A 27,633-nucleotide genomic window follows, 5' to 3' on the forward strand; every position below is an offset into this window, starting at 1 on the left:
CAAGAAAAGCAGCAAAGAATGGTACCAGTTTGAGTAGCAGATAGACTTGCAAAGCTAAAAGCAACGCAAAGTAAATCAAACACCAAATAAATACAATGATGACCAGCAGAAGTATGATGACTTTACTGCTGGAAATGAAAGTGCTGTGAATAATTAGCCACCTCTGACCCAGGAGAACACTGACTTCATTTGCAGCACAAAACTGATTGCAAATGGTGTTGGGGAGGAAAATAAAGCTATGAGTTGGTGTTCATTTGTCATGATAGCAGCAATGACTGGCTTCATGGAAGAGCTGCACTAGGTAATATTTCCTCTTGCACTGAACCTGGAATCCTGGAACTACAGAATATACTGAGTTGGAAATGACCAATAAGGATCATGGAGTTCAACTCCCAATGCAACCAGAGCAAGTATATTGGATCTATATGACTTGCATCACATCAGGATATCGTGAACCCCCCAAACTTTTCTCCCTTCACAGTTGAAATGCTGCCTTATAATGAATATGTGTTTGTGAGCTTTCAGAGTAGGGGTTGAGTGAGACTTTGAATGTCAGGATGCTTCTGTAGCCAACTCTTCCCTTTGGATATTTCTTGCTCACCAGCAGATGGTACTTGTTGGCCTGCACTGTCAGAATTAGGCCCTCACCAAGCTCTTGTGCTCATTATGTGCAGGCTGCTCTCAGAGTGGGTAGGACAGGGAATAGAATAACATATAAAAGAAGCAGACGGCACAGCAGGAAGCAGGCTGAAAGCTCAACATGTACCAGTGTGCTTTGGAGGGCTGCCTGCTGACTATTGAATAGCCAATCTAGGCATAGGAGGGAGGGCCCACTCCCTGCTTCTCCAGAGCATTTATTTAAGTCAAACGCATCTAAAGAATGAAGTTGGATGGAAATACCTCCTGTTTCTTTATGACGTGCTTATCTGAGCCTGCCTCTGCTTTCTCTGCTACAGAAGCTGCTCTGCCAGAATTGCACCACATTGTTGTAAGCTCACTTTGTCTCACACAAACAAAACCTATGTGTGTTGTGTGCCTCTATCTTGCTTTGTGAATAGGGGAAAGATGCGGCACAGTGCAAGGTAAATCTACTCTCAACTCTGGTGTACTACAGAATTTGCTTGAAGTGTTTAACATTTAACATTGCTAGAAAAACGGGTGCCTGTGCTACGATCACAAAACGAGGCTCCTTTTGTTGTGGGAGAGAGAAGCAACTACCTTGAGAGAGCGAGTCCTTCAGGTACCCGGCAGTGTTCTATCACTGGCAGCAGCTGGCACACGCAGCAGCACAAGAATTGAAGAGGTCATGGGAAATGCTGGGAAGCTTTATTTATCTGGTCAGGCAAGCACCCAAAGCTGGCCTCGCATTTGCCTGCTCAGCAGTACCAGTGTAGAAGCAGCACCAATCAGGGACACCAGATGCCCTTCACTGACATCTAGTTTACTGAATAAAATAATACGCTGAATAGAAATCTGTTTTGCACACACGTTTTTTCTTGCTACTCCATTTCATATAGATTTGTTTCCTAAACTCTTTTCCATTGTTGATGGATTATGGTTTCATCTTCCTCAGGAATTAATTCTAGAGATGGAATTTAGATTGAAATAACCCTGTTACCAGCTCCAGTGCCTGTTCCCTGTCTGCAAAATGAGGCACCACTGAATCAGAAACCCCTACAGCAGCACTGTTCATGTTTCACCAACACAAAGAGGAACCCCTCCTATAATTGGTTCTAAGTTCTGACTGAGCGAGCTTGCAGCACTTAGCTGCTATTTAATCATATGGAAAAACAAAGATCCTGCTCCTTTACTCTCACTGTCCCACTTCCTTCCCTGCAAAGACCATCCCACAAACTACCCATTGCTGCTTTGAAGGTACTTGCATATTCCCAGCTGCCAGTCCCACGCGTGTCTCAGAAACCTAACAAAAGTGCCTCCAAACCCAGGGGTAGGAACATGTATTTCACTGGAAAATGCCATCCAGTACTGCGTTTAATGGGGGCATTTACCTCTTCTCCTTTCATCCGGAATCAAACTTCTGCTTTACTAGGATGAACTTGCCAACCTCTTGTCCAGAATCTGAGTAATTCTGAGCAGAGGGCACAGACCCTGACAGATGCTTCAGCTGCAATTTCATCTGCTTTGTTTCCCATGTAAGACAGGCAAAACATGTTTTTCCTAATGTTTCTAAAGACGAATGGTGTTGGAGTTAAATCCTAGTGGAGCTGCACGTGGATTTTCAAAACGGATCATTTCATTTTTTTTTCAGTTTCACTTTATTTCACCATTATTCTGGTGAGGATTTGAGCCACAACAATCTGTCGAGGTTCTGCCTTCCCTGTTTCAGCACGGGGCTGCAGACAGGATGTGTCAGACAAGCTCACTTCATGCTAATAGCTGCCATCCATCTCTTTAGCAAAGCGCACCCCTTGTACAGTTTTAAATTAAATCCACCAAAAAAGCCTTTCTCTCCTTTCTCTCCTGAGTATCAAAGTCCTGTCCATCTCTATTTTTACTTCTTGATCCTCATTTTTCATTTACTTGTATCCTGGATGCATTTCCTTCCATTTTGCCTCAGGGAGATTTGATGATTTTGACCTATAAATGATAGAAACTTCATCTTTCATTTCAAAATACATTCTATTACTTCGTTTTGTTCCATGCAGACAGCAAAGCACCTTATACATATGGCCTCATGTGACACTGAGGGAGAAAAGCTTCCTGCTTTTTTGGTTTCCTCAGCTTCAGTTTTCCCCTGGTATCACCTTTTTATTATAAGTCTGGTTAAGAACTGAAGCTTTGGTAACTTTTACCTGCCATGAAGGCTTTGGTGAAGGCAGAAAAAGGAGCTGAGGTATCTAAACTGCAGTCTCACCTTGACACATTCACCTTCTGTTTGTGCTTCCCTAATCCAGTAGGCTGGGGTTACACATTACAAAGGCAAAGTAAAACACCTAATTTGGGTTAGTGAGATGATCTTTGGTTAAAAGCTGAGAGATTTTTTTCTGTGCATCTGAAAAAACTTCTGTGCTCATTTACCCCACAGCAAATCTAGTTATGCACATCCTCACCCTGGAATTTCTCTCATCCCTCAAATTTGTATGCACATGCAATTCCACTATTGAAATAATGAAGAAATCCCTTATTTGCTCATTTCTGGATCCACAGGACCTAAAGAATTTAATAGGCTTTTGTATCTTGCTGGTACATGGAGCTGATCTTGTTGGGAGGGTGCAATAGATTTCACAGAGGATGCATCAAGATTCTTTCTCTGCCAGGTCCCATATTCACCATTAAAAGAACCAGCAAATCTCAGCCCTAAAGGCTGTGGCAGCCAAAACAACCTGGCTTCTCTCTGAGTCTTTCCTTACCTTTATTCTGTTATTGTATGGAGAGAGAATTGAAGCTCTAACAGTTTCCCTTTCATTTACTATTGCACAATTTTAGGATGCTATCACCTTTCTGAATATTGCTGCCTTACTGGAGCTTCAGTAGTGAAAATACAGAGCTTGCTGTTTACTAAGATCTTATCAGTGCTGTGTTTTCCACCTCAAAGTAATCTTCCTAATCATTCCCCTGGTGGCTTTTTGCCATCGCTTTGGTGGATTTACTTTTCTCCTGTAATTTCTACACTAATTCAGAGGAGGAAATGTTGCCAAAGAAGTCAGGTTAGCCCTCATATGACCCCTGAAACATTTATTCACAGGTTGATGTGCTGGGAAGGTGCTATCATGCTGAATTAAAGCAAAGTTATTCCCATCCCAGAAATGGATGCTGAGTACTCAGCATTGTTTCCAAAGAGTCTCCATGTCTCCGTGGCGTTGTCTAGACTGAGTCCAAGAGTCAGTGTCTGTGCAGATTGCTCTACCTCCACTAATGCATTTTTAGCATCCTTTAATGCACGTTCTTTTAATGCATGTTAAGATGCACGGTTCTTTGTCTATGCTAAACCCAGCAGTCTAGCTTCCACTCTATGCCTTCCTAAGTCTAGACAACATTATTTGCCCACACTGGTGTGCCAGAGGCAATTAGTGAACCTTGAAGGGCTGGCTTACCCTGACTGCTCCTTCACCTCAAAAAGGAGGATTCTAACCCAGATCTCAGCGCAGAAATCTTGATGGAGGCAAAATCCCAGCAAATGTCCTGCAGTAAGAATCAGTGAGAGGAGCAGGGGAGGGGAGAGGGAGCACCTATCATTGGCTTTAACTGCTTAATGGAGGCTCTGATCAGCCTCTTTTCCTCCAGAACAAGTTGGCACAGATAAAAGTACCTTCCTGCTCCAAAAACAATACTTAGGAATGGTCTCCAGGATTAGTCTAGACTATCCTAAAATATATATTTAAAGCCTATTAGCTAAAACGAATTAATTAACACTTACTTAAAGAAAGCAAACCAGGACAGATGATTTGCATTCTGTCTCTGCAGCCTGGGGAGGATGGAGCACTTTCTGGTGGTGGGGCTTTGGCCCTCAGGGCAGCTGGTTGGTGGAGCTCTGCTCCTGTGTTCGAATACCCAGAAGTTCTGGGCTCAGACTGACATCCAGCACCTGAAGTTTGCCCAGATCTTGCAGAAATCAAAGCATTCAGAACCAGAGTGTACACGTAGCTTTTGTTCTGAGCATCAGTTAATAACAGCTTTGCTCATTCCCTACCATTGCAGGTTGTTAGGTCAACTGGTATTTTGCAGCTTTAATGGCTTGTGAGCTTGCTTAATATATCAAAATTGGTGGAACAGACTGTGTTTAAAATTCAAATAATCCATTTTTATATTAAATCTTTGTGGGATTTGAGCAGCGTTCAAATTAGCGCATGGCACATTTGAATACTGACTAATTAGACCTTACAAATCAGCAGGAATTGGGCAGTGGTGAGAACAAAACCTTTTAAAGAAACAGAACAGCAGTTCATTTAGAGGAGGATGACAAAAAGGCCCTTACATTTTCTGCAGTGTTTTCCATACTCAGAGATATTAAAATGCTGATTAAAAATGCAGTAACCTCAAGGATGAACCTTGGCTGTGATCTGCAGAACTGCAGGGTAAAGTCTGAGTGTGAAAACAACAGAATTATAGTCCTGACTGCTAAACCCCATATTTTGGGGGTTTCACTGATAATTCCTTGCTCAGGAAGTCAGACTGCAGCAGCTTTCTATATGACAGTGAAGTCAGCTCATTTTGTCCTATTGGCCAAACCAGCAAAGACTGTAAGCAGACCAGTCATTCCTTCCAGCTGTTTCTCATCTGCCGCGTGTAAATACCCTGCCATTATAAGCAATACTGAGCAAGTGAGGATACCTGCATTATGACTATGATTAACATTAGATTGTTTTTGAGTATTTCCCAGAAGACCAAACACAATGGATTACCAATCTGAGCTGTTCTCAGAAAGACAGGAATTAAGAGGTCACAGTAAGAATTTTTCTAAATTCAATCAGATTACAAACCAGTTTTCTTTTAATGCCTAATTTTATTAGTCTTTTTTTCAGAGGCACTTTACTCTGTCAAACTAAAGATGCTCATCTCAGATATAGGTTCATTTATCCTTAATATAAATATTTCATGAGAAATAACTGTCTCGATTTTGCTTGCTCCCTGGCATAGAACTCCAGATTGGAGCAGGGTGTGCAGTGAGTTTTGGAACACAGCCTGGAAAAGAAAAGTCCCTCCTGTATTTAATCTGATGTCCCTGGTGCTACAGGTGAAATATCACTTGATGTGCAAATCAGAATTTTCAGTTTTGCCTTGAGTAAATTCGTCTCAAAAGCTCACATCAATTACAGGCTGGGACTCCAAATGCCTTAATGAAAAAATAATACCTAAGGATTAGGTAAGGCAAAATATTTGGAGCATGAAAAATATGGCTTACCAATTCAAATCATGTAAGAGAAACAGGACAGGTAGCAATCAAGGTCATGAAGACGCAGCAGAGGAATTTCATATATTATGCATGTAAATAGTTTGTAATGGTTCTGTTTGCGGTGGTTTGCATGCAAATTGAAATGTAATAGGAACAGAGAAAATCTGCACACTTACAAAACTTGGGCTTAAAAACTGAGAGACATCAGGTGGGAATGGAGAAGAAGCCTGTGAAGTAAATTAGGAGCAATGCTACACCACCACCTGCCTTGCACCTCTCTATAAACTCACCACCATGTGAAGGGGAGCACTGGGCTGATTTCTGTGTGACCTCTTTGAGCTGGAGCTTGCAGCCTCCTCTGCCCCTTGGAAGATTAACACAAGTACATCCCCCTGTGCCTCCCCAAGAATTCATATCTTAGTTATTACTCAGCATTTAATGCTTCTTCTCTCTTTTTTAATAACCCAACAAAGAGACGAAATACTGCTACCTTTCCTTTATCCTTGCCACCCTGACCACACACATTCTGTATAGAAGAACCAACTGGTGAGACAATTCTGTAGTATAAATTTGAACTCAGCAGTTCCTTAAAGCACGGCAGATTAATACTTTTTGCCAATTTAAGGCATTTCATTGAACTGTTTAAGGCTGAACACAAATGGAAAAGGCCACCTTTTCCTTCCTTAAAATAGTTCCAGTAGCAAAGACAGAAGATGGATGATCTTAGACATTTGTTTTTCCTTCTTACCCTTTATTTTGCTGCAGATGGGGATCAGCAAAGATGGCTCTTTCACTAGTGCAGATTTGGAAGCTTAGGAGATACCAGTGTTCCGTGTGGGAGAAAAAAAACCAACACGTGCAGACTTCTCCTGTCTATATGGACCACATGGACTCCCAGACTGCAGCAGCTCACTGTCTTGCTCTGCCTTGCAGAAATGCTGCAGTACAGGTATCCTGCCCAGGATAAATGGTTTGCCTCCTAGCTGCTCTCTCCCTTGCTGACATATTGAAGGGAGTTATATCTGAATTTTATTCAAGGATGTGGGTTACAATACAGGAAGGGTAAAGAGCTCTTGAGAGTATTTCACTGAGTTTGTTCAACCATGTAATGCAACCTTCAGTGAACAACACGGTACACACTTCATATTCTTGCTGGTTCTTCTATTTTGTCTGCCACTGTAAAGGCTGGGGAAGCATTCCAACCACTGCATCACTCATTTTGCTGTTTTCAATGCTCTGAGCATTGAACATGGTGTTATCATGACAGTGCAGGACTGTGATCCACTCATGAACATGTTTCTGTGTGTGTTCTCAATTTAGAGAGTATGATTTACAAACACACAGACAACAGAACATAGAAATATTTTGGTAAAGAATTATTTATATATATATATGCATATATATCTGCACAGTATTAATGGCATAAATGCATTCATTTCTAGCCATGTGTAGTGGATCAATACAAATTTGGAATAGAACCTTATATTCACATAATATAACAGTAGACCTACCTGGAATGTACAGTATTTAACAGTAACTCTCTAGGAAAATGAGAGATACCTTCCTGGAGACGTTCCTCTTAGGTTTTCACTTGATCTTATTTCCTTTTACAAGGAGGTTACTCAGGCAACACCTGGGGCTACTTAATTTCCCAGTTTCTTCAATTGCATTGTAAATCCAAGCTATTTTCTTTGAGCTGTTCCATGGTAATGCATTTACTGCTGCTACAATGGTTAACAGACCCTGGATAAATCCTCTCAATGGCCTTGGAAATGAGCCTCATAGCTCAGACTTGGGCTCCAAAAAGGACTCAGAAGGACTTGGATGGGTAAGAGACATTCTAGCTAATGGTGAGCTTTCATTTAAATCTCTGCTTGAGTTATTACTGATGAATGCTAGGCACCTTTTTTGTTTATATAGCATGGCTTGTGGCTTTCAAATGTTAAGAACCAATAGTGCTAAGAAACAAAACACACCTCCAACTTGTCTAATTAGGGTTAAGAGAGCGTGACAGCTTCAAAACGATTGGCATCAGCAAGGTGCTGCTACAGAAAAACATCGGTAAGATTGACACCATTGGCAACAGTATTTCCTAAGGTAATACGAAATGCTTTGCTGTCTTGTTTTCCCAGTTTGAAACCTACAGTGGATCCTGAGTCATTCATCTTCCCTTGTATCCTAGTTCTGTCTTGGATGTGCTGATGAAGATTCCAGTAAGTAAGAAATGCTAAGTCAGGGCAACTTGAGAATGACAGCATTGTTTTTCTTGTGTTTCCATTTCCTCTACTGCTTGCTTAGGACTTTAGGAAAAGGAGGGGTGGAAACAGAAGAAGAGATTCCTATATAGTAATATTAAGTATGGATAATAAAAGTCCAAAGTGTTTGGCACACAACAAATGTTACCAGAAGCAGACGGTAAAAAGATAAATGAATCAGAATTGGCAGCACACATGGAATAATCCCGGTCTCATCAGGATGGGGAGAGAAAAAAGAAGAAAATATATAAATCACTGTGTATCGCTTTGAAGTGAGCACAGGGAATGCTTTGTTGGAGGGCTTCCCAAATCCAGTCTTTGCCAACCCTGTATGTAAATTAGAATCAACTAATCATAGAATCACTAAGTTCAGAAAAGACCTCCAAGATCATCCAGTCCAACCACCCACCTACTGCCAGTATTTCCCCACCAAACCATGTCCCTTAGTACTACATCTAAACATTTCTTGAACACCTCCAGGCACTCAACCACCTCCCTGGGCAGCCCATTCTAGCACCTGACCACTCTTGGAGAAGAAATTTTTCCTAATATCCGACCTCGACCTCCCCTGACACAACTTGAGACCATTCCCTCTTGTCCTATCACTAGTTATGCAGGAGTAAAGGCTGACCCCATGTCTCCACCACGTCCTTTCAGACAGTTGTAGAGACACATTATCAGCACCAATATATGGGTGGTTCTTCCCTCATTGGTTTCCTTTATTGGAAAAAGTAGTGAAAAGATTATTGCCTTCAAATTATTTACATGTACCCTTTATGATTTCAGAGGGAATAGCAAGATTGCAATTAAATTCAACCTTATTAGCATTAAACCCCAAAGCAATCATTCCAAAGTAGATCTGAACAAGAACCCCCAAGAGTGAACAGTGAAAAGGAAATTGTTTCCACATTCTTAATTCTGGCTATCAGTTTTAGTTTCCACATGTTAAAGAGACAGCAGTACCCCCATGGTGACTATCAAGCTGACAGTAATCTCTATGGGCTCTTCTTCAAAGATATTTTTAAGGATATAGGGAAGAAGGTACCACTGGTGCTGAGTTCTCCCATGTAGTGTGATAATTTCCTTGGACTGATCAACACTCTCTCAGAAACTAAAGATACTTTCAGGGCTGAACCTTCTCTGTAATTTTCATGACATGACAATCGTGGACTTGTCAGATTTGGGGCCTATCTTGGGAAGGAGTGTATGATGTGAGTGCAGTGAGCCCTTCTGGACTGAATGCCCATTGTGCAGCTGTCTGCCCTAATGGTAAGAGTCTGGATTCAGGGAGTCAGGCCTGATGTCAGCTGCTAAACCATGGCTGGTTCTTAGGGAGTGATGGCATTTCTACACACTTGAGCCAGGGATGTGTAAAAAGCCATAGAAAAGTTGAATGCTACTTTTAACCCAAATAAATTTGAACTACTTCTAAGCAGCATATTGAACAAAAAATTGATAGGCAAGAAAACAAAACTGAAGGCATGAGAGAAAATCTCACTCAGCCTGAAGTGTGATTCTTCTTGTCCCTTCAGAAAGAACACATGGCCATAAACAACGCTGCAATAATAAACTAGTATTTTAGGAACAGCAACTAGCTCTAAGGGTTTCTGCATTTGATATAGGGAGGCTTGTCTGAGGGGGCTGGGAGCTGATGGGCATTGGGCTCTTTTAGTACATCTGAATCGAAGAGCTGGGGAAAGAAAATTTCAATGTAAAGACAGTTTTGAACAACATTAATTAGAAATGCTGAGCAAGATCTGGCTTTGTTTTCACTCCTACAGACCTGGGATGGGTGTTGAGCTGCGTAGAAGCAACTTTAGCTTTAGTAAATTGCAAGCATTGAGGAGAATGAGTTTGTTCTTAGATAACTGTATGGGTTAGGCAGAAGAAAGACTGGAATATCAGTTTCTCCTGGGAACATACATGGATGTAAGCAGAGTAATAAAAATAAATAAATAAAAGCATTGCTGTCAAGTTAATAGTTATACAGTGATTTTTCTATTCCTGATAGGTAGTAGGAAAATTTCTTTAAAACAGCTGTAATGCTTTTTGTTCATTCATGCACCCAATCTCCCTCCCCCTAACTTAAATGATTTTGTTCATGTACCTGATGTCAAATTGTATCTGCCAAGTCCTATTCAACACTTGCAACACGCAGTTAGGTGACTAATGTGTACTTGAAGGCAAAGTGAATGGTTGTTACATCAGCTTCCACCCATGCTTCCATGCTTCTTTTATTCAGATATTAGAAAATGTCTTTTACAGTTGAAAATAATTTCTCCTGGCTTTAAGGAACGCTGATGATGTCAGGGATATAGAGAACTTAGAAACTACTCAGAAAGGTACGTATTTTACCGTCCTTCCACTCTCAAATGGATCACTGTTCTTGCATATGGTTTTATTCCAACAAGTATATGTGAAGATTACAGCTGCTATCCTAATGTTTTAGACATGCAGCATGAGGGCTCTGAAGGTAGCCTGTTTCTTGGCTGAAACTCCAGACCTGGAGCTGGGAAGGAGATCGGGTCCTTGGAGTTAAAAATAGCAGCAAAGACCTGCCTTGACTCTTACGGAGCACAAAACTCCTCTCACAGACTCCTCTGTCTAACTTTCTCTTGCTGTTATTTTTTTTTACTGCATCCACAGATGAGATTATTAGGAATCCATTTCTAAGTCAATAGCAAATTATGAGCCATTGACCACCTGGAACTGTTCCTGATTAGCAAATGCAAAGAGTCAATTTCTGCCATAATCTTTCCCATGTCCCCATTCTTCTTGCAAGGGCTGCTTCAGCTAACGGAGCAGAGAGCAATGAGCATTCTCTGCTAGTATCGGCAGAATGGTGAAGAAAACCTGGAAAGCTGGGCTGAGAACATCACTTGTGGTCTCTCATCAGCTCCAAACCCATTAATGTTAGTGTTTCACAAAGCCCTGGAACATATTGACCAAGTTTGAACCCTGTTTCTGCTCAAACTGATTTTTCTGGATGTTTCTCTTTGCTCTGCCTGATCCGTTAAGAAGTTCCCCTCCTGAAATAGATCAAATGTTACTATATGTTCTCAGCAGAATGGGGTCTTACATTCAGAGACAACTTGGACATGTTACTGTAGATACCCTACACTTACCCTCCCTCTCTGTAGTAGAAAATATATAGGGATGGTGGAATGGTGGAATACATTGTTTGCCTTGCTCTTTTTTAATATAGACAGATGAGGTGGAAGAGCAGTATTTGGTCCAAGTTATGAAGATAGGTTCATTTAGATGGAAGCAAATGCTCCTTTTGGAAAGGAGAATGTGTCCCTCTAGTAGCTCCTGGCTTTCATCTGGCACAGCTCTATTTATGTCATATAAAAATTAGAACTAGGGCACAATGACTTTGTAGGTGTCTTGACAAGCAGTGCATTAACTCAGTAAAGGAGCTAGTTATCAGACATGCTTTCTTCAAATTCTATGTGCTTACTACAGAAGCACTAAACCACTGGAGGTTAGGGGAGAAACAGCCAGGGAGACCACCTGGACAACAGAGATAAGGGTAAAATCTGGCAAGAAAGGCATTTTTCCATGGCTAGATTGTCTTGGCTAATTTGGAGAGTAGTGATTTTTAGGCAGACTTCTAGGGAAAACACAGGAGTGTTACAACTCTTTGACATCTTTATTCAAGTCTTTGGCTTTGCAACAGATTTCTAGTGTGACCTTTAGCAAGACATCTGATTGCTCTGTGCCATAGACCCCCATCTGTCAGGCAGGGATTTTTGCTGCATGTTGTGTTTTCTTAATTCACATCAAGAACCATGTGGCAGCGGTTCTCTTCCCCCATATGGGAGAGAGCAATAGTGTTCTCTCTACTCATTTGGGGCTGACTGAAATATGAATAACTCACCACCTCTCATCTCCAAGCATTTTCTTCACCCAGATAAACTTGTAAATTAGCCTGGCCTAATAAAAGAGATTCAGTATAGAATGCAAGCTATCTGACAGATGAAAGATACTCACCAGATGCCCTTCAGTGTATTTTTGCTTTCCATCTGCAGCATGTTGGTTGTATATAGAGAATACAGTCTATGCTTGCCAGATTAGCTCCCTTCAGCACATAGTAAGGAGCTGAGGAAAGTAATGCTCTTGTGATCATGTCCACAGGTGATCTGGAGGTGGCAGGTGACCATCCACCAGGAGAGGGAGCTGCCTGCCCTCTGATGCTGCAGATGCTGCGTGTGTATGTTTATGTGGCTATGGGAGAATTCAGCACTTGGGCAATACCCTGTTCTATCTCTCTGCAGGACACTTTGTCATTTGTGCCTCCTTCTTCAAGGGCTGCAGGGAGGCCAAGGGTGAAGGGAAGCAGTGAGTATGAACGGATTTTGCCTCAGCCATTTTCAAGGCTGAAATGGGTGTTAATCCTTAGAGAGGATTCCCACAGTCACCCTGGGGACCGAACAAAGAGACTGAACAGAAATAATGGGGATAGCAACAAGAAAATCACTGGGTTCAGGGCACTGCAGAGTAGTAGCTTTGGGAGCCCTGTCCATGTGGGAAAAGAATGACAGCACACACCACAGAATCACAGAATCACAGAATTACAGAATCACAGAATGACCCGGGTTGGAAGGGACCTCAAGGATCATGTAGTTCCAACCCCCCTGCCTGGCAGGGCCACCAAACATACACCTTTACTAGATCAGGTTGCCCAGAGCCCTGTCCAACCTGGTCTTGAACACCTCCAAGGACGGGGCACCCACAACCTCCCTGGGCAGCCTGTTCCAGGACCTAACCACTCTCCTAGTAAAGAACTTTCCCCTAACATCCAACCTAAATCTAATCACCAGGGCGTGAACCAGTATTGCTGTGACTGAGCTGTAACAACAAACTTTGCCGCGTGTGTATTTAAGGCGTTTTGGGTATTTTATACCTTTCTGTTCATTCTTTCACTTTTTCTTCTTTTTTCCCCAAGAGATCTGGACTACTCCAGGAAGCCCTGCTTGCATTCCAGGCTGAGCACAGCTGTACTACATACACACTGTGTGGTTACACCCACAGAAACGTTCCCCATGCAGGTATGCTCTGCACCTGTTGCTGACCTCCAAGGTTGAGCAAACTTCGTGTCTGGCTCATGCACACGCTCTTGCTGCTTGCTAGGGGCTGTGAAATAAAAGGTAAAGAAGTACCAGAAGGGATTTGAGGTTGAGTCATGTGTATCAAGGATTTGGGATTTCTAATGCGTCTGGTTGCTCACGCTGTTCTGCGAGAAACAAAATATTTCCTTGTTCTCACAAGGTTGTTTGATTACAGTTCTCAAAGCATTCCCCCACCCTCATGGTAATAGAATTGCCACTTGTCTCCTTGGGGTGGAGGAAAATACTTCACATATTTTTCCTCATGTCTGCTCCTTGGCTGTAACTCTCAGCCCTGGTCTTACAGCTAATGGAAGCAACAAGCCCCTTCCTAACTGCCTAGGGGAGCATTTGTGAATGGCGTCCTCTGGGTTGGACTCTGGCTGCTGTAGTACCAACGTTAAGCACACCCTTCCATACTGAGTGAAGTGATTGCTACTCAAGGAGTATTAGGCATGTGTGAATGATTGTACCCACAGCTTCACCGTTAGTGCTGCTCATTCTCCATCTGCTCCAAGAAAGATCTAGGAAAGCTGCCAGAAAAATACAGTAGTAAATAATGTTTCTATTGCACCTGCCATCAGAGAGTGGCAAAGTGTTTTGAAAGCTCTGCTGAAGTCCTGCTGCCACCAGGCAATGGGAATACATTCATGTGAGCTCTGAAAACGTGCATACTGGGAAATATGGGGAGCAGACTTACCCCTGGGCAACAAAGAGTCGATGGTGTCTATCTTCATTTTCATGCTTGCAATATGAACTCTCAGTTAAGGGAAGAATACGGCAAATTCGACAGATTCCTCAACACGACACATGCAAGAAGTGTTGCCAGATTGCTCAGTGAGGTTAAAAACAAAAAATAAATAAATGTAATGACATTTATTTCGTGCTCCTGGTCTTGCTGTACCACAAACGCCCACTGGGCGGGACGTTGCACCTTCCTTCGCACTGTTTGGTGCTGACAGCCCAGTAGGACCCCTGCAATTCTCATCTCCCAAGATTTACTGTTTCATCCAAAATTTAGCAAGAATTCTGAAGCTACCAATCACAATCTTTTTAGACTTCAGTCCCTTAAATAAAGCTCTCAGCTACTTTAGGACACCTGCAATACCTAAGGCTGCTGGCTGCTGCTAGATGCACCTGTTTGAGGCCTGATGCACAATGTATAGTTGCCTTCTCAGTCCTGTTAGTAGGCTTGGTTACAGTGTCTGACATTCCTGCTTTTCTCAGCTGCAGGTTGAATTAGGAGCCTTATGCTCTCCAGCCACTTGGGTGAAGTGCATCACAGCTGGCTGTTAGGCTGGATTGCTTGGCACTGGAGTTTGCAGTGGTAGAGTAATCACTAGGACACTTGACATGGTGTGCCAGTACTGCCAGCAAAGATAAACACATTACTGTGCATGGCACCAAATGCAGCCAGTTCTATGGAGGGACTGGAGGGTAAAACAGAATGCAGGAAGAACAGAAGGGCTCTTCATGTAGATAACTGTCACCCTGAGCTCCCATGAACAGAGGGCTGGAGGGAGCTGTGATAGGGACAAGGGGCCTGACTTACACAGGCAATTCAGTTTCTTAAAAGAAAATGCCAACAGAAGAGAAAGTTAAGCATTTAACTTTAAGCATTTCAATAAAAACCTGGACACGTTGTCATTGCAAACACCTTACTTGAGTTTTTGTCACCACTGAAAGTCAGAAAGACTTGTGAAATTGCAGATAGACCTTTTCTAAAGGTGCTTTGTTTCACATCTACAAACCTAGATGATAATCCTGGGAGAAGCCTTGGATTTCTTATGTAAGAAAATAAAACATCACTGGAAAGGCTGAACAGCCATTATAACCTGTCTGGAGATGCCTGTCACGGTGGCTGTTGGTGTTAGCTTTCTTAGCTGTTTTCTTTCTAGCTTTCATCCTCTCCAGAGTCAGCAGAGATGGCAACTTGCTGCTCACCTGGAATCTGATTTGGACTGTCATGATGTTTGAGTATTTGTGCATCACTTCAGTAAATATTACAGACATTGTGGAAATGATAGCAGATGAGCTGGAGGTTGCTGACATAAGAAAGTTGTACAGGTATATCTTATAGACATAGCCTTCTGTGGTTTAATTGGGCAAAGGTTTGTAGCCATTTGGCCGTCTAAATTTTTGAGTGTTTCCTGTGAAGTCGTACTATTTCCTCATCTCTTCACAGAGACTTTCATGATATTTTATGACTATTGAAAGGAAATGAAGTTGCTTGTTCAGGGCCAGCAATGGAGTCCACCAGAGCTACATTTATTTATGTAGGGTGATTCTTCCTGATGCTGTGCCAAAACCACACCTCTCCAGTGAGCTGCTTAGATGGAGCAGGGCATTCTTACGGCCTGAAGTCAGCTTGAGTTCTGCCTCCTGTTAAACTTGTTTTTCTCACCCTTTCAGTGATAACTGAGACCAAAGCAAATTAGCTCCTACCTGTGTGATCCAAACAAGCTGCAAGTCAACTCTGCCGTGTTTGTGTGGGAGGAGGATGTTTCCAAGCCATAAGAGGGAAAGTTACTGTTAAAAGGTTACATAATTGTGTTGCTTTTATGGCATGCTTCTCCATGAGTTTGCTGTGGAGGCGGGCATTGCTATTCTCATGGTGCTCAGATGTGACAAACTTTGTTGTATTTCACCACCCATTCCACAGGGAGGTTAGGCCACAAAAATGAAGGAAATCCCAAATGCTAAAAACGTTTCTCTGGAAAGGAGCTCACAGAATATTGATGTGGTACTGAGGACCAGCTACTTTGTGTTGATAAAAGCGCTGTGGTTTGTGTATTGTTGAACTGTGCAAGTCCTTCACAAGTTGTGGTTTCTTCAAACAGAAAGATCTGGCAGTTCTGTTCAACAGAGCCATTTCCAAGGCCTTGGTTTTGCTTCTTTAAGCAAAAGCCAAAGAGTCAACAGCATCACTCAGCTTGTTTTTCACAAGGGCAAAAAAAGTACGATCAACATTGATAATAAACTGACAATGTTGTCTCCCATCTTCCAGCTGTTGTTTGGCTGCAGCACAGTCTGCAATTTGAGATTATTGGAAGAGTAATAGGAAGGGAAGGAAGCAAATAGAAAGAGTGACAAAGTCCCGGTTGGGTTTATGAAACAGGAATAATGCTCAGCTTAGTTGTGCTCTTCTTTTTACAAGACAGGGAAGATAACACGAGATATATATTACTGCAAGATGTTTCACATAGCACTACAAAGGGAATAATTCACCGGTGAGGATGTGAGAATAACTGCAAGAATTTTAAGCTATATCTTTAGAAAAAGAGAAAACAAGCAGCACTGAAGTGATGGAAGAGTACTGGCTTAAATTCATAGAGAATTTTAAAGGCTAATGTAAGTGAAATGGATGCAATTCAGCAATACCAGATTGTGATTATGAACCTACAGGCCAGCAAGGATTTTTGCTGTACAGAACATTCAGATACAATCAGAAGGAGCAGTGTTAAGATGGGGTCAGTTTATTTCAGCCAGTGTTTACTGAATGCCCATTATCTCTGTTTTTTGGGGTAACTTCCTGACAGCTTTCTAGACCAATAAAATTTTTGCTGTAGTTTCCAGAGCTGCCCATTAATCAACATTGGATACACACATCCCAAAAGGATGCACCAATCTCTACTTTTACATTCTTTTCCCCCCAGAGTAGAAAACACATTTCCTGATTCCACAGCGAGGCTGTAATTCAATTAGAGGAACTGCTGGTGGCAATTTGTGCAGCTAATGAATGGCAGGAAAACGTGAGTTACAGTAGTACTGAATCAGATCCTCTACTAAAAGGCGTGGATATCACTTGTAAAGTTTTATTTTTAATATTCTTTGCAGTGATGCTGGTGAATGTGTGGAATTAATAGAATAAGGCCTAGGATACATCTGTGTGAATACTGCTCTTTGAGTCACATCAAGATTGATGCAGGTTGGAGACCTTTCAATACCCTTCCTGCCGCAGTGGGTTTTCCACCGTGCAGCCCAGCTTTCTTCGCAAGGAAGAAGTCTGCCAATGAATATTCAGTTCTCTTTTAAGAAACAAATGAATAACCAAGCAAACAAACAAAACAATATAATAAGAAAACAACACCATCAAAACAAAACCCACCAAGCCAACTAAAGCATAAAAGTATTTCTTAGTAAACTGGGATGCAGCAAGAATTGATCTGCTGGAAAAAGACTTTTCTTTGCTAGCCATGCCTGTGACTGGAAGGAGAGTAGGACTGTGTTGTAAGTACTCAGGCAGATGGCCCGAGCAGCAGGAAAGGAACAGGTTATACTCATCTATCTCAGAAGAGTTACCTTCTAAGAAGTACTAGGTGGAAAGTCTGTCACATTCATGAAAATTAAGCACTTACACAATCCCCTCTAGCTTTGTTCTGACTTTCTAATTCTGTTACTGAGCAAAGCCTTTAAAACTTGCCCTCCTGCCACATACCAATTGTGGTTCATTGTGTTTTGCAGCAGTGAGCTTAGAAATAGAGAAGTGATTAAGGGTAGCTGTTACTCAAGCTCTTTGGTAGCATCAGTTGCTACTGAAGTTAAGCCCTCAGTTGTGTTTTGCTTGTTTGATTGTTTGTTTTTCCCTTTATACTTGCAAAGACAGAAAAAAATCCAATTGGATAAATGGAAAAGTATCCTAACTTTTACACACTCTCTGTTTGACTATATTTAAAGATAGATTAGCAGAGCTGATAGAACCTTTTCTTACTATTTAGCCCAACAGCCTACGAGTCATAGCTATAGACTTCTGTAAATTATTTCCCATTTGAACTATACAGGTTTTAGAAAGAATCTAATTTTGACTTGAACTTTTGTTACGGTAGAACTGCCAGAATAGCTGGAGAATTGGTTCAGCTAATTATCCTCAAAGGAGTAGAAGTGATTCTTGTTTTTTTCTTCAGCTCTCTGCAGCTTTACATATTGGCTTGTGAGGTTTTTTTTATAGACTGCAGCAACTGAATTCATTTTCCTACATATAAGCTTAAAAACTTGTGCAAGTCATCCACTGGCCTAAAAATCTAAACCTATTTGAGCGTCTTGAATTTCTCATTTTAGATTGCCATTCCTAGACAGTTACTCTTCTATTTATCCACATCCTTCCCTGGTGGTAGTCAGGCCTTATGTAGTGACTCCGCAATTGAAAGGTGATGACACTTGTTTCCTATTCCAGGTTGCTGCTGTGTTCATATCCCTTTTTTCCTACAGCACTCAACTGGGAACTCATGTTCACTTGACTTTTCACTGCCAGCCTGGTCACTTCTCCAGAACGACTGCTTTCCAGAGGGAAGTCCTCTGTCCTGTAAGACCTATATTCCGTGTTCCTAGACAATAAAATGTGTTATTCCAACTTGCCAACCAATCCAGAACATTCCAGCAATAAACGTGGCCATTCTAATTATTGTATTGCTGTAACACTGGCACAGGATTGTTGATTGCTTTCTTCCTTTTCATATATATATTAAACTTCCTGAGGGACTCCTACAGAAAGACACTTAGTAATACATCCCACTTACAATTATATCATATGACTCATTATATAGCCAGGTCTAATTCATATAATGTCATATATTAAGTCTGAACTGTTGTGGATCCCTAATCAGTATGTCATATAATACCAAATTAAGTCTTGTGCAAAAGTCCATTAGTGACAGTAACCTTTCAGTAGGCAAACAAACTTTTGATCTCATTAGAATGAAAATCAATTTAATTTAGCAAGTTCTACATGTTAATATATTTTTGTGCATTAGTACTAATTACATGATGTCCGTTTTCCTCTATTAACTGAGCACTTTGTCAGACCTTACATTATTTTGCTCAGAGCTGTTGCCAGGCTGGCAGACATATGTTTACAAAATATCAGCACAACATGAACACACTTCCAGCCTTCTGAAGGTCTCTCTATTAACAGTTATGAGCATGTCTTGTGTCAGCACACCAGAGAGCCCTCATTCAGCTCTTTCAACAGCCTCTGAACTTCTGACTTAAGAGCATCTTAGGCCTTACTACCTTCAGACTGCAGCACTGTTGCTGACAGCTCTACCCCTTTATCTAATGATGAAGTAGTACATTGTCAGCACTACTCTCATGTTAAAATAGACTTGAAAATGAAGATATTGTTTACAGTATATTCTTTGCGTCCTTTCGCTTCATTATCCCTTTGTTTTATTTATAGGTTCCAATTTATCAAAAACATCCTCTTTTACTGTTATAGTACGTATTTTGTAGCCTCTCTCTCAGCAAGTGGTTTCTCAGGTCTTATTTCTCTGCCTTCTCTACTTTTTTTCCTAATTGGACTCACAATTATTTCAGCTTTGTGAAATGGTCCCTATTAAAACACTAAATGCTACACACAGAACTGATCATGTTCTGTTTGCACACATGAAAGACCATCCAGGTATCACAACTAACACTTAATTACATGATCAGTTCCCTTTCTTGATGAAGCTTGAATTATTTTTTTCTGATTAGAAAACTGAGTTAACTGAAATAAGAAATAGTAAATTCAAGTGACCCTGATGATGTCTTAACATAAATCAGATGAGGTTATGAGACTGGGATTGTGACTTCTGGGACAGTGTCTGAGAAAATTACAGCTAATCACAGCTACTGGCTTTGAGTTGGAATTTTCAGTTTCTTGAGGAAACACTTGAAATGAGTTAGGTCAACTTGACTGTGAAAACCAAGCATTTGGAGCTGTACAGTTTCAGCCTATTCCACTTTTGTGTGACCTCATCTCTCCTCTTACCTTATGTGGGCAAACACAAACACTGGAACTATTTCTCTTGATGTTGTTTTTGTAAGGATCCCCTTCTCATGGCTTGAGCCCTTTTGTAAGATGCCAGGAAGCTGTTCATAAATTGGTAACTGATGGGTCTGTCCCTATTGTTTTGGGATTCCTCTGCTCCCGCATGGACTTGGCAGTGCCTTCTTGAAATGCTGGGGTAGTGTAAGAATGCTATTTCTGTAACTCATCTTTCCACACTGGATTCTTGAATGTTAGTTAATCAGACCTCAAGCATTTGGCTGTTCTGAGAAGTGGGACACTAACAGCAAATATGCATGTTATCATCTGCAAGATCTGACTCCTCTGATGGGAGGAGGCAGTAGTTCAGGCTCAACATCCTTCATTCAAACATGGGGCAAAACTTGCCAAAAATGCAGCATACCAGTAATTATAGTCCCCACTGGGACCTGAGGAGAGACCGCAGCCTGTTTACTTGGAGTACTGAGTCTTCGGTGAATATAATGAAGGTCGGAGCTTTTGGAGATGGATTATTACATCCAACAGTCCTAAACATCAAAGGCCATTCACTATGAAATTGCAAAGGATAGAAGTGTTGTTTGCTTGCTGGAACAATTGCCTCTGCATACTCTGATTTTGAACAGTCTGCTAGGACTCAGCTTGGTGTTTGTGTTTGTTTTTTTCTTGTTGGATATGGGAAAGATAGAGTTCTTTTTTTTCCTGGTTTTTAATTATTTCAGCTTCTTATGTTCAGTTTTGATCGGCACAAGAGATACTGTGCAAGGCAGTCCGGGACTAAAGAATACCATAAAATTCACAAATATTCAGGCATTTATGTATGATTGTATGAAAGGGAGGGAGCAGCTGCTTATATTTTGCTAAAGCTAAATGCTTTCAGGGCTATACAGCTCCTTCTGAAACCAACGTATCATTTCAGGATCTACAGTGTAAATGTTAGAAAGCAGCTGGACCCAGCGATGGCAGCTGCCCTTCATGGGTTTCTCCTCTGATTTGCTGTCTCTGTCTCAAGACCAACGGAACAGTAAGAGGAATGTAGGTGAATAACTGCAGGGCTGTTATTTTTATTATTGCAGAGTTGCAATCTGCTCAATGTCCAAAAATGAATAGAGCTGCAGAGTTTTGTCACTGTCTTGTGTTATTTGGACGATTGAATAATTACTACTGATGTAAACTCTCATAAAATTTGGTCTGTTTGACGTTTCTATCTGAAATCTGTGGTTTGTGATCCTGAAGTTTGGTGTTCTGTCATAAACTTCATGTACACCAGGTCTGGCCCATGGACCAGCTGACTGACTACATCGCTGTAGATATCACGTTTGTGTGCTGGCAATGTGGTTTTGTTTCCTGAAGGATAAAATACGGCTGTTGTCAAACAAGTGCTGTTACTCCTACTGACCAGCTCTAAAACTCTGGAGATGGAGCAAGACCAGTAAGTGCAGATTGGATAAAGTAAAATAAATATTTTCAGGCTTTTAAGATACTAACAAAATAATGGAAGGAAGAAAATAATCCCTGAAGGGATAAACGTTGTCGACTGCACTAGGAAAGAGCAGGGCTACTAACAAGTGATTTTGTTCTTTGCCTTGCTGAGGTTTCAGAAGTATGTCTGCAGGTATCAGTCAGCAGAGAATGGTTAAGGACATGTGAATGGTTTCATGCGATTTCATCCAGACAGCAAATCTGGGTTTGAGACCATGAGGAAAAGACAATTATGAGTTTGGGTTTGAGGGTCTATTGGGGATGTGCTCAAGGGAGGATGCTGCTCATCTCTAAGACCAGGACTATGAGAACGCTACCATCTAGCAAGCTGGTTGAAGTCATGTCTTTTCCTTTTCCTATTCTCAGATCACCCCGAAGACTGAAGTAGGTGCTGACAATGTGTGCCTGGCTAACAGTGTAAGTATTTCTATCTTCAGGGTTGGGACTTGAACCCATCCAGCCTGACCTTCTTATATCACTAAATCACAGACAGCTTTTTGTGTGGATTGCAATAGCTCATATTTGAGTTCAATAATGTACTTCATAGAATGGCAATCAACCTGAATGCAATGCCATGAAGGGATGGAGAATACACCCCTTCTTTAGCATTTTGTTCCAGGGTATAATCATTCTGTAACAAAAGTGAACCAGACAATTCATTAGGATTTTTCTAACTCCAGCTTTCAGTCATTGTTCTGATTCTTAGTCTGCCTTTCTCCACTTGATTAGAGCCCTTAGTACTGGCATTTTTCTCCCCGTGACAGAACTTGCACTCTGTAATCAAATCCCCTCTCAACAACCTGTAACGGCAAAAAATACCAGTAGTGTATTTAAGTTAGAATATACTCTGTTCCTCTGAAGAGGTAGTAACCAGTGATTTTAGCAGTTCAGGAATATGAATCATTCTGCCAGTAATGCCAGTTCCATCACAGTTTTTCCAATTCCCTGTTTTTCCTTCAGATGAATCCCATGACATGGATGCACCGGCATCTGCTCTGCTCTGTGAGTTTCCATGTGGAGTTGAAGGTGCCAAGGTTGGCTGTATGGAAGTAACTGCCTGTGGAAGTAACTGTCTAATCAGTGCCTACTTCTTTGTGCTGTACCTGTGAATGCTCCTGAGCTGAAGCTCCTCTCTGTGTCTGGAAAAGACCTCTAAGATCACCTAGTCCATTACTGACTCTCTGTCATAGAATTGTAAAGGTTGGAGAGAACCTCTAATATCCTCTAGTCCAACCATCAATGAATCCCCACCATACCACTGACCACGTCCATTGGTGCCACAGCTCCACATGTCTAGAACACTGCCAGGGATGGTGACTCCACCATCTCTCTGGGCAGCCATTATCTCACCTCTCTCTCAGAGAATAAATTGTTCCAAACATCCAACCTGAACCTCCCCTGGTGCCATCATCTCTTGCCCTATTGCTGTTACCCCAGAGCAGAGGCTGACCCACAGCTGCCACAACCTGCTGCAGAAAGCACTAAGGTCTCCTCTGAGCCTCCTCTGCTCCATCCCAGCTCCCCGTATTCTCAATGCAGATCGATTCTTCACATGAAAACATCACTTACTGTTGTTGGGAGTATCGTGTGTCATCAGAAGTGATGCTGACTCCTCTCCCTCCCGGCACGTTGCCCAACCAGCACTCAACGTCATGCTGACTCAAGTGCCTTTTTCACCTGCTGGGGTTCCTCCTGCTGTATCTCACTGGCTTAGTGGCATAGCCCAGCTCTGGTGTCATCATTGCTTGGCCACAACCGGGACTGGTTGAGCTCTGAGCAGTGCATGACAAAGCAGGCTATGAGCAACATGCCTGAGCAATGCAGTTCGTTCCCAGGTAGGTGTCAGGTTTTGTTTAAAATACGTATCCCAGGTACAGTTTTGTAGGTAGGAATTGTGAAATCATAACGTAACGCTGCCAACAGGTGCACGAGAGCCCTCAGATGTCACTTTATTCCCGTTTTGGAGCACTTTTGCAGTCTTACTATGGATACGTCAGGCTGGAGCCGCTCTGGTTCTAAGCACTTCTATCTCTTTGAAGGCTCCTTCTTTTAAAACAAAACGTCTCTTGGTCCTTTTTTGGCTTCGAGGTGGAGCTTTGCAGGGAGCAGGGCGAAGCCCTTTTTAGCGTGGGGGAATTTTAGAGCTATTTTACTTCCTTTGAAGACGGCTGTTGTTCCTGAAGCCACTTCTGTGCAATAGGAAAATCAGCCGGGGCCGAGCAGGAAGCTGTGAGGTCGGCAGCACATTCCAGAACATCAGAGAGCATCGTCCCGTCCTGCACAGCTCCGGGAGCTGCGAGGATTTGTGGCTATGAGCCCATCTGAGGGTGGACCTGGACCTCTGTGGAGTTTATCAAGTTTATTGGGTATTGGTATTGCCCCGAGTCCTACCTGCTACACGCAAAGCCGGTGTTTCCTAAACCACCACGGCTTAACAACACCAGATCAAGGGGCGCTGATGATTTAAGGCCCAACTCACCGCCGTGCAAAAGCAAAACGACCCGAACCGGCTCGAGCGCTTCGTCACCTCCCGCGAGGAAACGATGCAGGTGCCGCCCCCAGGGCAGCGCGAGGAGAACGGAGCGGCCCCCGGGGAGCGGGGCAGCCGTTGGGGGGCGGCGGGGAGGGGAAGGCGGGACCGGCATCAACCCTCCGCCCCCCGGCTCCCCTCGGCTCCCCGCCCCGCTCCGCCCCGCACGGGCAGCTGTCACAGGAGGCGGCGGGGCCGGTCCCGCGGGCAGGAGGCTGCGGGATGCAGCTCTAAGGCGGTCACTGAGAGCCGCGGTCGCCACCCGCGAGCAGCCCATGATGTGCCTGGAAAGCGACGGCTCCTCCGGCAGCAGCCCGGGCTGCGGCGGGCGGCTCCGAGCAGGGGACGAAGAGGAGGAAGAGGACGGTGAGCGGGGCTGCTGCGGTCGGGGAGTTGAAGGAGAAGTGCAGACCCTCTCCGGTAGGATGAACCCGCCTGCGGTCGGCAAACGACCGGAGCGACCGATCGCACGCCGCAAAGCGCCCAGCCTCGGCCGGGCCCGGGTGGCGGCCGCCGGCATCCTCAGCGTGGGCAACGTGCTCAACTACCTGGACCGGTACACGGTGGCAGGTGAGGCCTCCGCGTCCCTCCGCCGCTCTGCCGGCCCCGGGGCTCAACCGTGCGGGGCGGTGCGGGGTGGGCCGGGGGTTGGAGGGGCAGCGCCGCAGCGGTTCGCGGTGGCCGGGCGGGGGTGTGGAGGTACCGGCGGTATTGTTCTCTAGTTGGTGTGAATTTAACGCCAACCCAAAGAGGAGCCCTTTGTTCGGCGCTGGGGCAGACGGTCGGTGCTAAGGGACGAGGTATCGATCCTCGGTGAGCGCCGCGCTGACAGGTGCAGCTGCCGCCGGGTCAGCGCTGTCCGCAGCCCGGCAGGGGATGGTACAACGAGCCGCAGCTCCGCTTTGTCTCTGCGGGAAGCCGGGCTGCCCTTCAACCCTCCGCCAAGGAGCTCCCTGCCCTGCGGATCGGGCTGCGGGCAGCGGCTCCGTCCTTCAGACGGGTCGCGATGCGCTCAGGGCTCTGCGGGGCTCGGCGTTGTGATAACACGCGTTAGGATGCTCGCAGCGCCGGTCCTCCCCGTTTGTTGTTAACAGTGTGAAAACGATAACCCGAAGTTGTGTTAATTAGAAACGAAGGAGGCTCGGTGCTGTTCAAAGTGTAATGAAATAATAATGCATATTCTGCGTTTGGCAATACTGATAATTTTATCTTCGGAGCTTATAAAAAGCGCGTGTGTGGATGTTGCTCTGTGCATATCCACGTTTTAATCGCTAGGACTCGATGTGGTGTTAAACAAATTAGCGTATTTGTTTACGCTGCATTAAAATAATGTATGTTTGTAGGGCAGTAATAGTGTGCACGGGATGCAGCTTGTCATTGTCACAATGTGTTGGCCAGGGTGGTTTGGTTTTGTTTGGGGTAGGGAGATGGAGAAGGCTAGAATGAAAATGTATCTGCCTGCTGCTGTGGCTTTTCATTATGGTTTTTAGGCAGGGCTTAAGGAAATGTGAAGGCCCAGCTGGGAGGTACTGAGTACAGGCTCGGTGTGATGCAGGAGGAAGCCTGAAGATGCAACATTGCTCTGTTCATGCTGAAGGAAACTGTAGTTTGTTCTTTCACCCTCGAATATGAGTCCCTTTAGTACAGAGACTGACCACAATGCACCGTTTTCCTTTCACTTGTGGAAAGTTTTCCTTTTCTGGAAGCTGTTCCTCCTCACACGTAGGTGAACACAATAAGGATTTTAAAAATACATAAGCAGACTATTTGTTATAGCACTTCCAGCAATGGCTTTCTCACCTTGCATTTTCTTTGGTCATCAATGCATGGGATGTGCTGGCAAGGGACGGGAGAAGCATCTTGATTGGTGGGAAGGCTGCAAAGTGCCTGACTGAGTGGAGGATAAAGCCACCTGCCTGCCGTGATGCTGCATTGCCAGTGCTGCGAATGCCGGTACTTGTAGCATAAGCTCTGGCTCTGCACTGACCATCAGCTTTCAGCTTGATAGCAAAGGTCCAAGTTCTCAAGCATCAGACTTTGCTTTAGGGGCAGAATCGTTTTGCATCATATTTTTGTCTTGTGCTGGCTGGTGTTTATTTCTCAAACTGATGTTGTATAAAGTGCTCATCTGAAACAAGGAATAATTGAATTCCAGGCTAGTAGAAAAATTGTGATAATAAGAATTACGCATTTTTTTTGTACTCAAATCTGACTTTATTATAAAGTCTTCTTGAAAAGCCATCTTTGCTGTTATTTGTGAGTCTCGGTGCATACCGCATACTTATGTGACGTGCACTCACATATGAATCAGGCCGGCACTTTGAATATTCAGTTTGTGTCTCAAGACAGGTAATAATTAGTGAATACAGCCCTTCAGACCTTCAAAGTACTTTGCAAATATGAATTGTTGCAGCAACGTAATAATGCAGTTGAACACTGGCCTCATTATGGCAGGGGAAGTAGCAAGAGAAATCATGATTTAACGAAGGCCAGCGAACTGCTGTTAGAAGTGGTGTGAGTTCCTGGTTCCATCTCTGCCTGCAAAGTGTTTGGGGAGCAGCAGTACCAATGGAAACTGGGTCCTGAGGGTTGGCATGTACAGGTTGATCCCTGGCACGGCTTCTCTGAGGCCATGAGGTGTAATGACCTTTGTTTCCCTAAGACATCGGATATGATGAGTTTTGGGGGCAATCTTTTTCAATTGTAACCAAGAAAGTAGATGCCCGTTTCCTAGCTTTGATTTTGATGGTTTCCCATTATAGATGAAACAATTTCAGGATGAAATGTGCCTTTTAGTATCTGGGACGTTTTGTGACAGAACTGGAGTGTGGTTTGAGATGTGGGACATATTCAGCTTCATGCCTGACACTGAGGTACAGCCCTTCTGGGAATAGCTGATGAAACTGGGCCTCTGCTGCTGACTGCCTGTTTCCTATGGTTTAAAGATAAGCTTCTTCTGTTACTTTTAAATTGAAAAGCCTGAGCATATAGACTCAAAGAATCACAAGGTTGGAAAGGACCTGTAAGACCATCTAGTCCAACTGTCCTCCTATTACCCTTGCTATCACAAGCCACTAAACCATATCTTGTAGCTACTCATCCAGACAACAGGGCATCTTCCTCATCCACAGCAGTAACAGGGCATCTTTCAGCAATGCCCTGATGTTTGCATAGGGTTGAAAATTCCTAATGTGCATGGGGAATGTTAAAGTATAATGATATTTGGGAGCAGCTCTCCCAGACAAAAAGTGGGAGTGCCTCTAGTGTGTCTCTTATGAAGGAAAGATTGAAAACTCTGTGCTGAACATTACTGACTTGAAGGGAAATATTCCTCTGCAATTTTCTTAATAGGTCTTTGATCATACCGAAAATGGTTGCCTGTGGAAAGAGTATTCCTTCAAGAGCTGTGATATTTTGCTGCTATTAGAAAACAAAGAACAAGGAAAAGGGAAGATTAGCAGTAATGAAATCACTGTAGATCACCTGTGACACTCCAGCAACCAGCGATGCTGGCACGTATCCTCTTCCTTAATGAAGTTTTGGGAAAAGTCATCTTGCCTTCAGAAGCTTGGAATGTGGTTTCACAATTATGCTATGAATGACCTTTTACTGCGCCTGCTGTTGATGGTGAAAATAGTCTT

The 27,633-nt window shown here is 43.2% G+C and overlaps 1 protein-coding gene and 1 long non-coding RNA gene across 5 annotated transcripts in view; one reads left to right on the top strand and one right to left on the bottom strand.

Moving 5' to 3' along the window:
- The window catches only part of LOC116654247 (uncharacterized), a 44,098-nt gene extending 20,019 nt beyond the window's left edge, over positions 1 to 24,079 (bottom strand). The window contains exon 1 of the long non-coding RNA XR_004309306.2: positions 23,032 to 24,079. This is a non-coding gene — a long non-coding RNA (uncharacterized LOC116654247). The remainder of the gene's footprint in view (positions 1 to 23,031) is intronic.
- A 51-nt stretch (positions 24,080 to 24,130) lies between these two features.
- Positions 24,131 to 27,633, top strand: part of LOC107322485 (SPNS lysolipid transporter 2, sphingosine-1-phosphate) — a 92,468-nt gene continuing 88,965 nt past the window's right edge. For 2 of the 4 annotated variants that reach the window (XM_015880552.3, XM_085521744.1), the window contains exon 1: positions 24,144 to 24,562. In XM_015880552.3, coding sequence (XP_015736038.1) covers positions 24,268 to 24,562 — 295 coding nt within the window. In that variant the 5' untranslated portion in view covers positions 24,144 to 24,267. Of the gene's footprint in view, positions 24,563 to 27,633 lie in introns of all 4 variants that reach the window. The other 2 variants (XM_085521745.1, XM_085521743.1) reach the window with 2 other exon arrangements.

The sequence above is a fragment of the Coturnix japonica genome, chromosome 22, assembly GCF_054131305.1.
Source record: "Coturnix japonica strain WE chromosome 22, WE-NBRP24, whole genome shotgun sequence".
In the NCBI taxonomy this organism is placed as follows: Eukaryota; Metazoa; Chordata; class Aves; order Galliformes; family Phasianidae; genus Coturnix; species Coturnix japonica.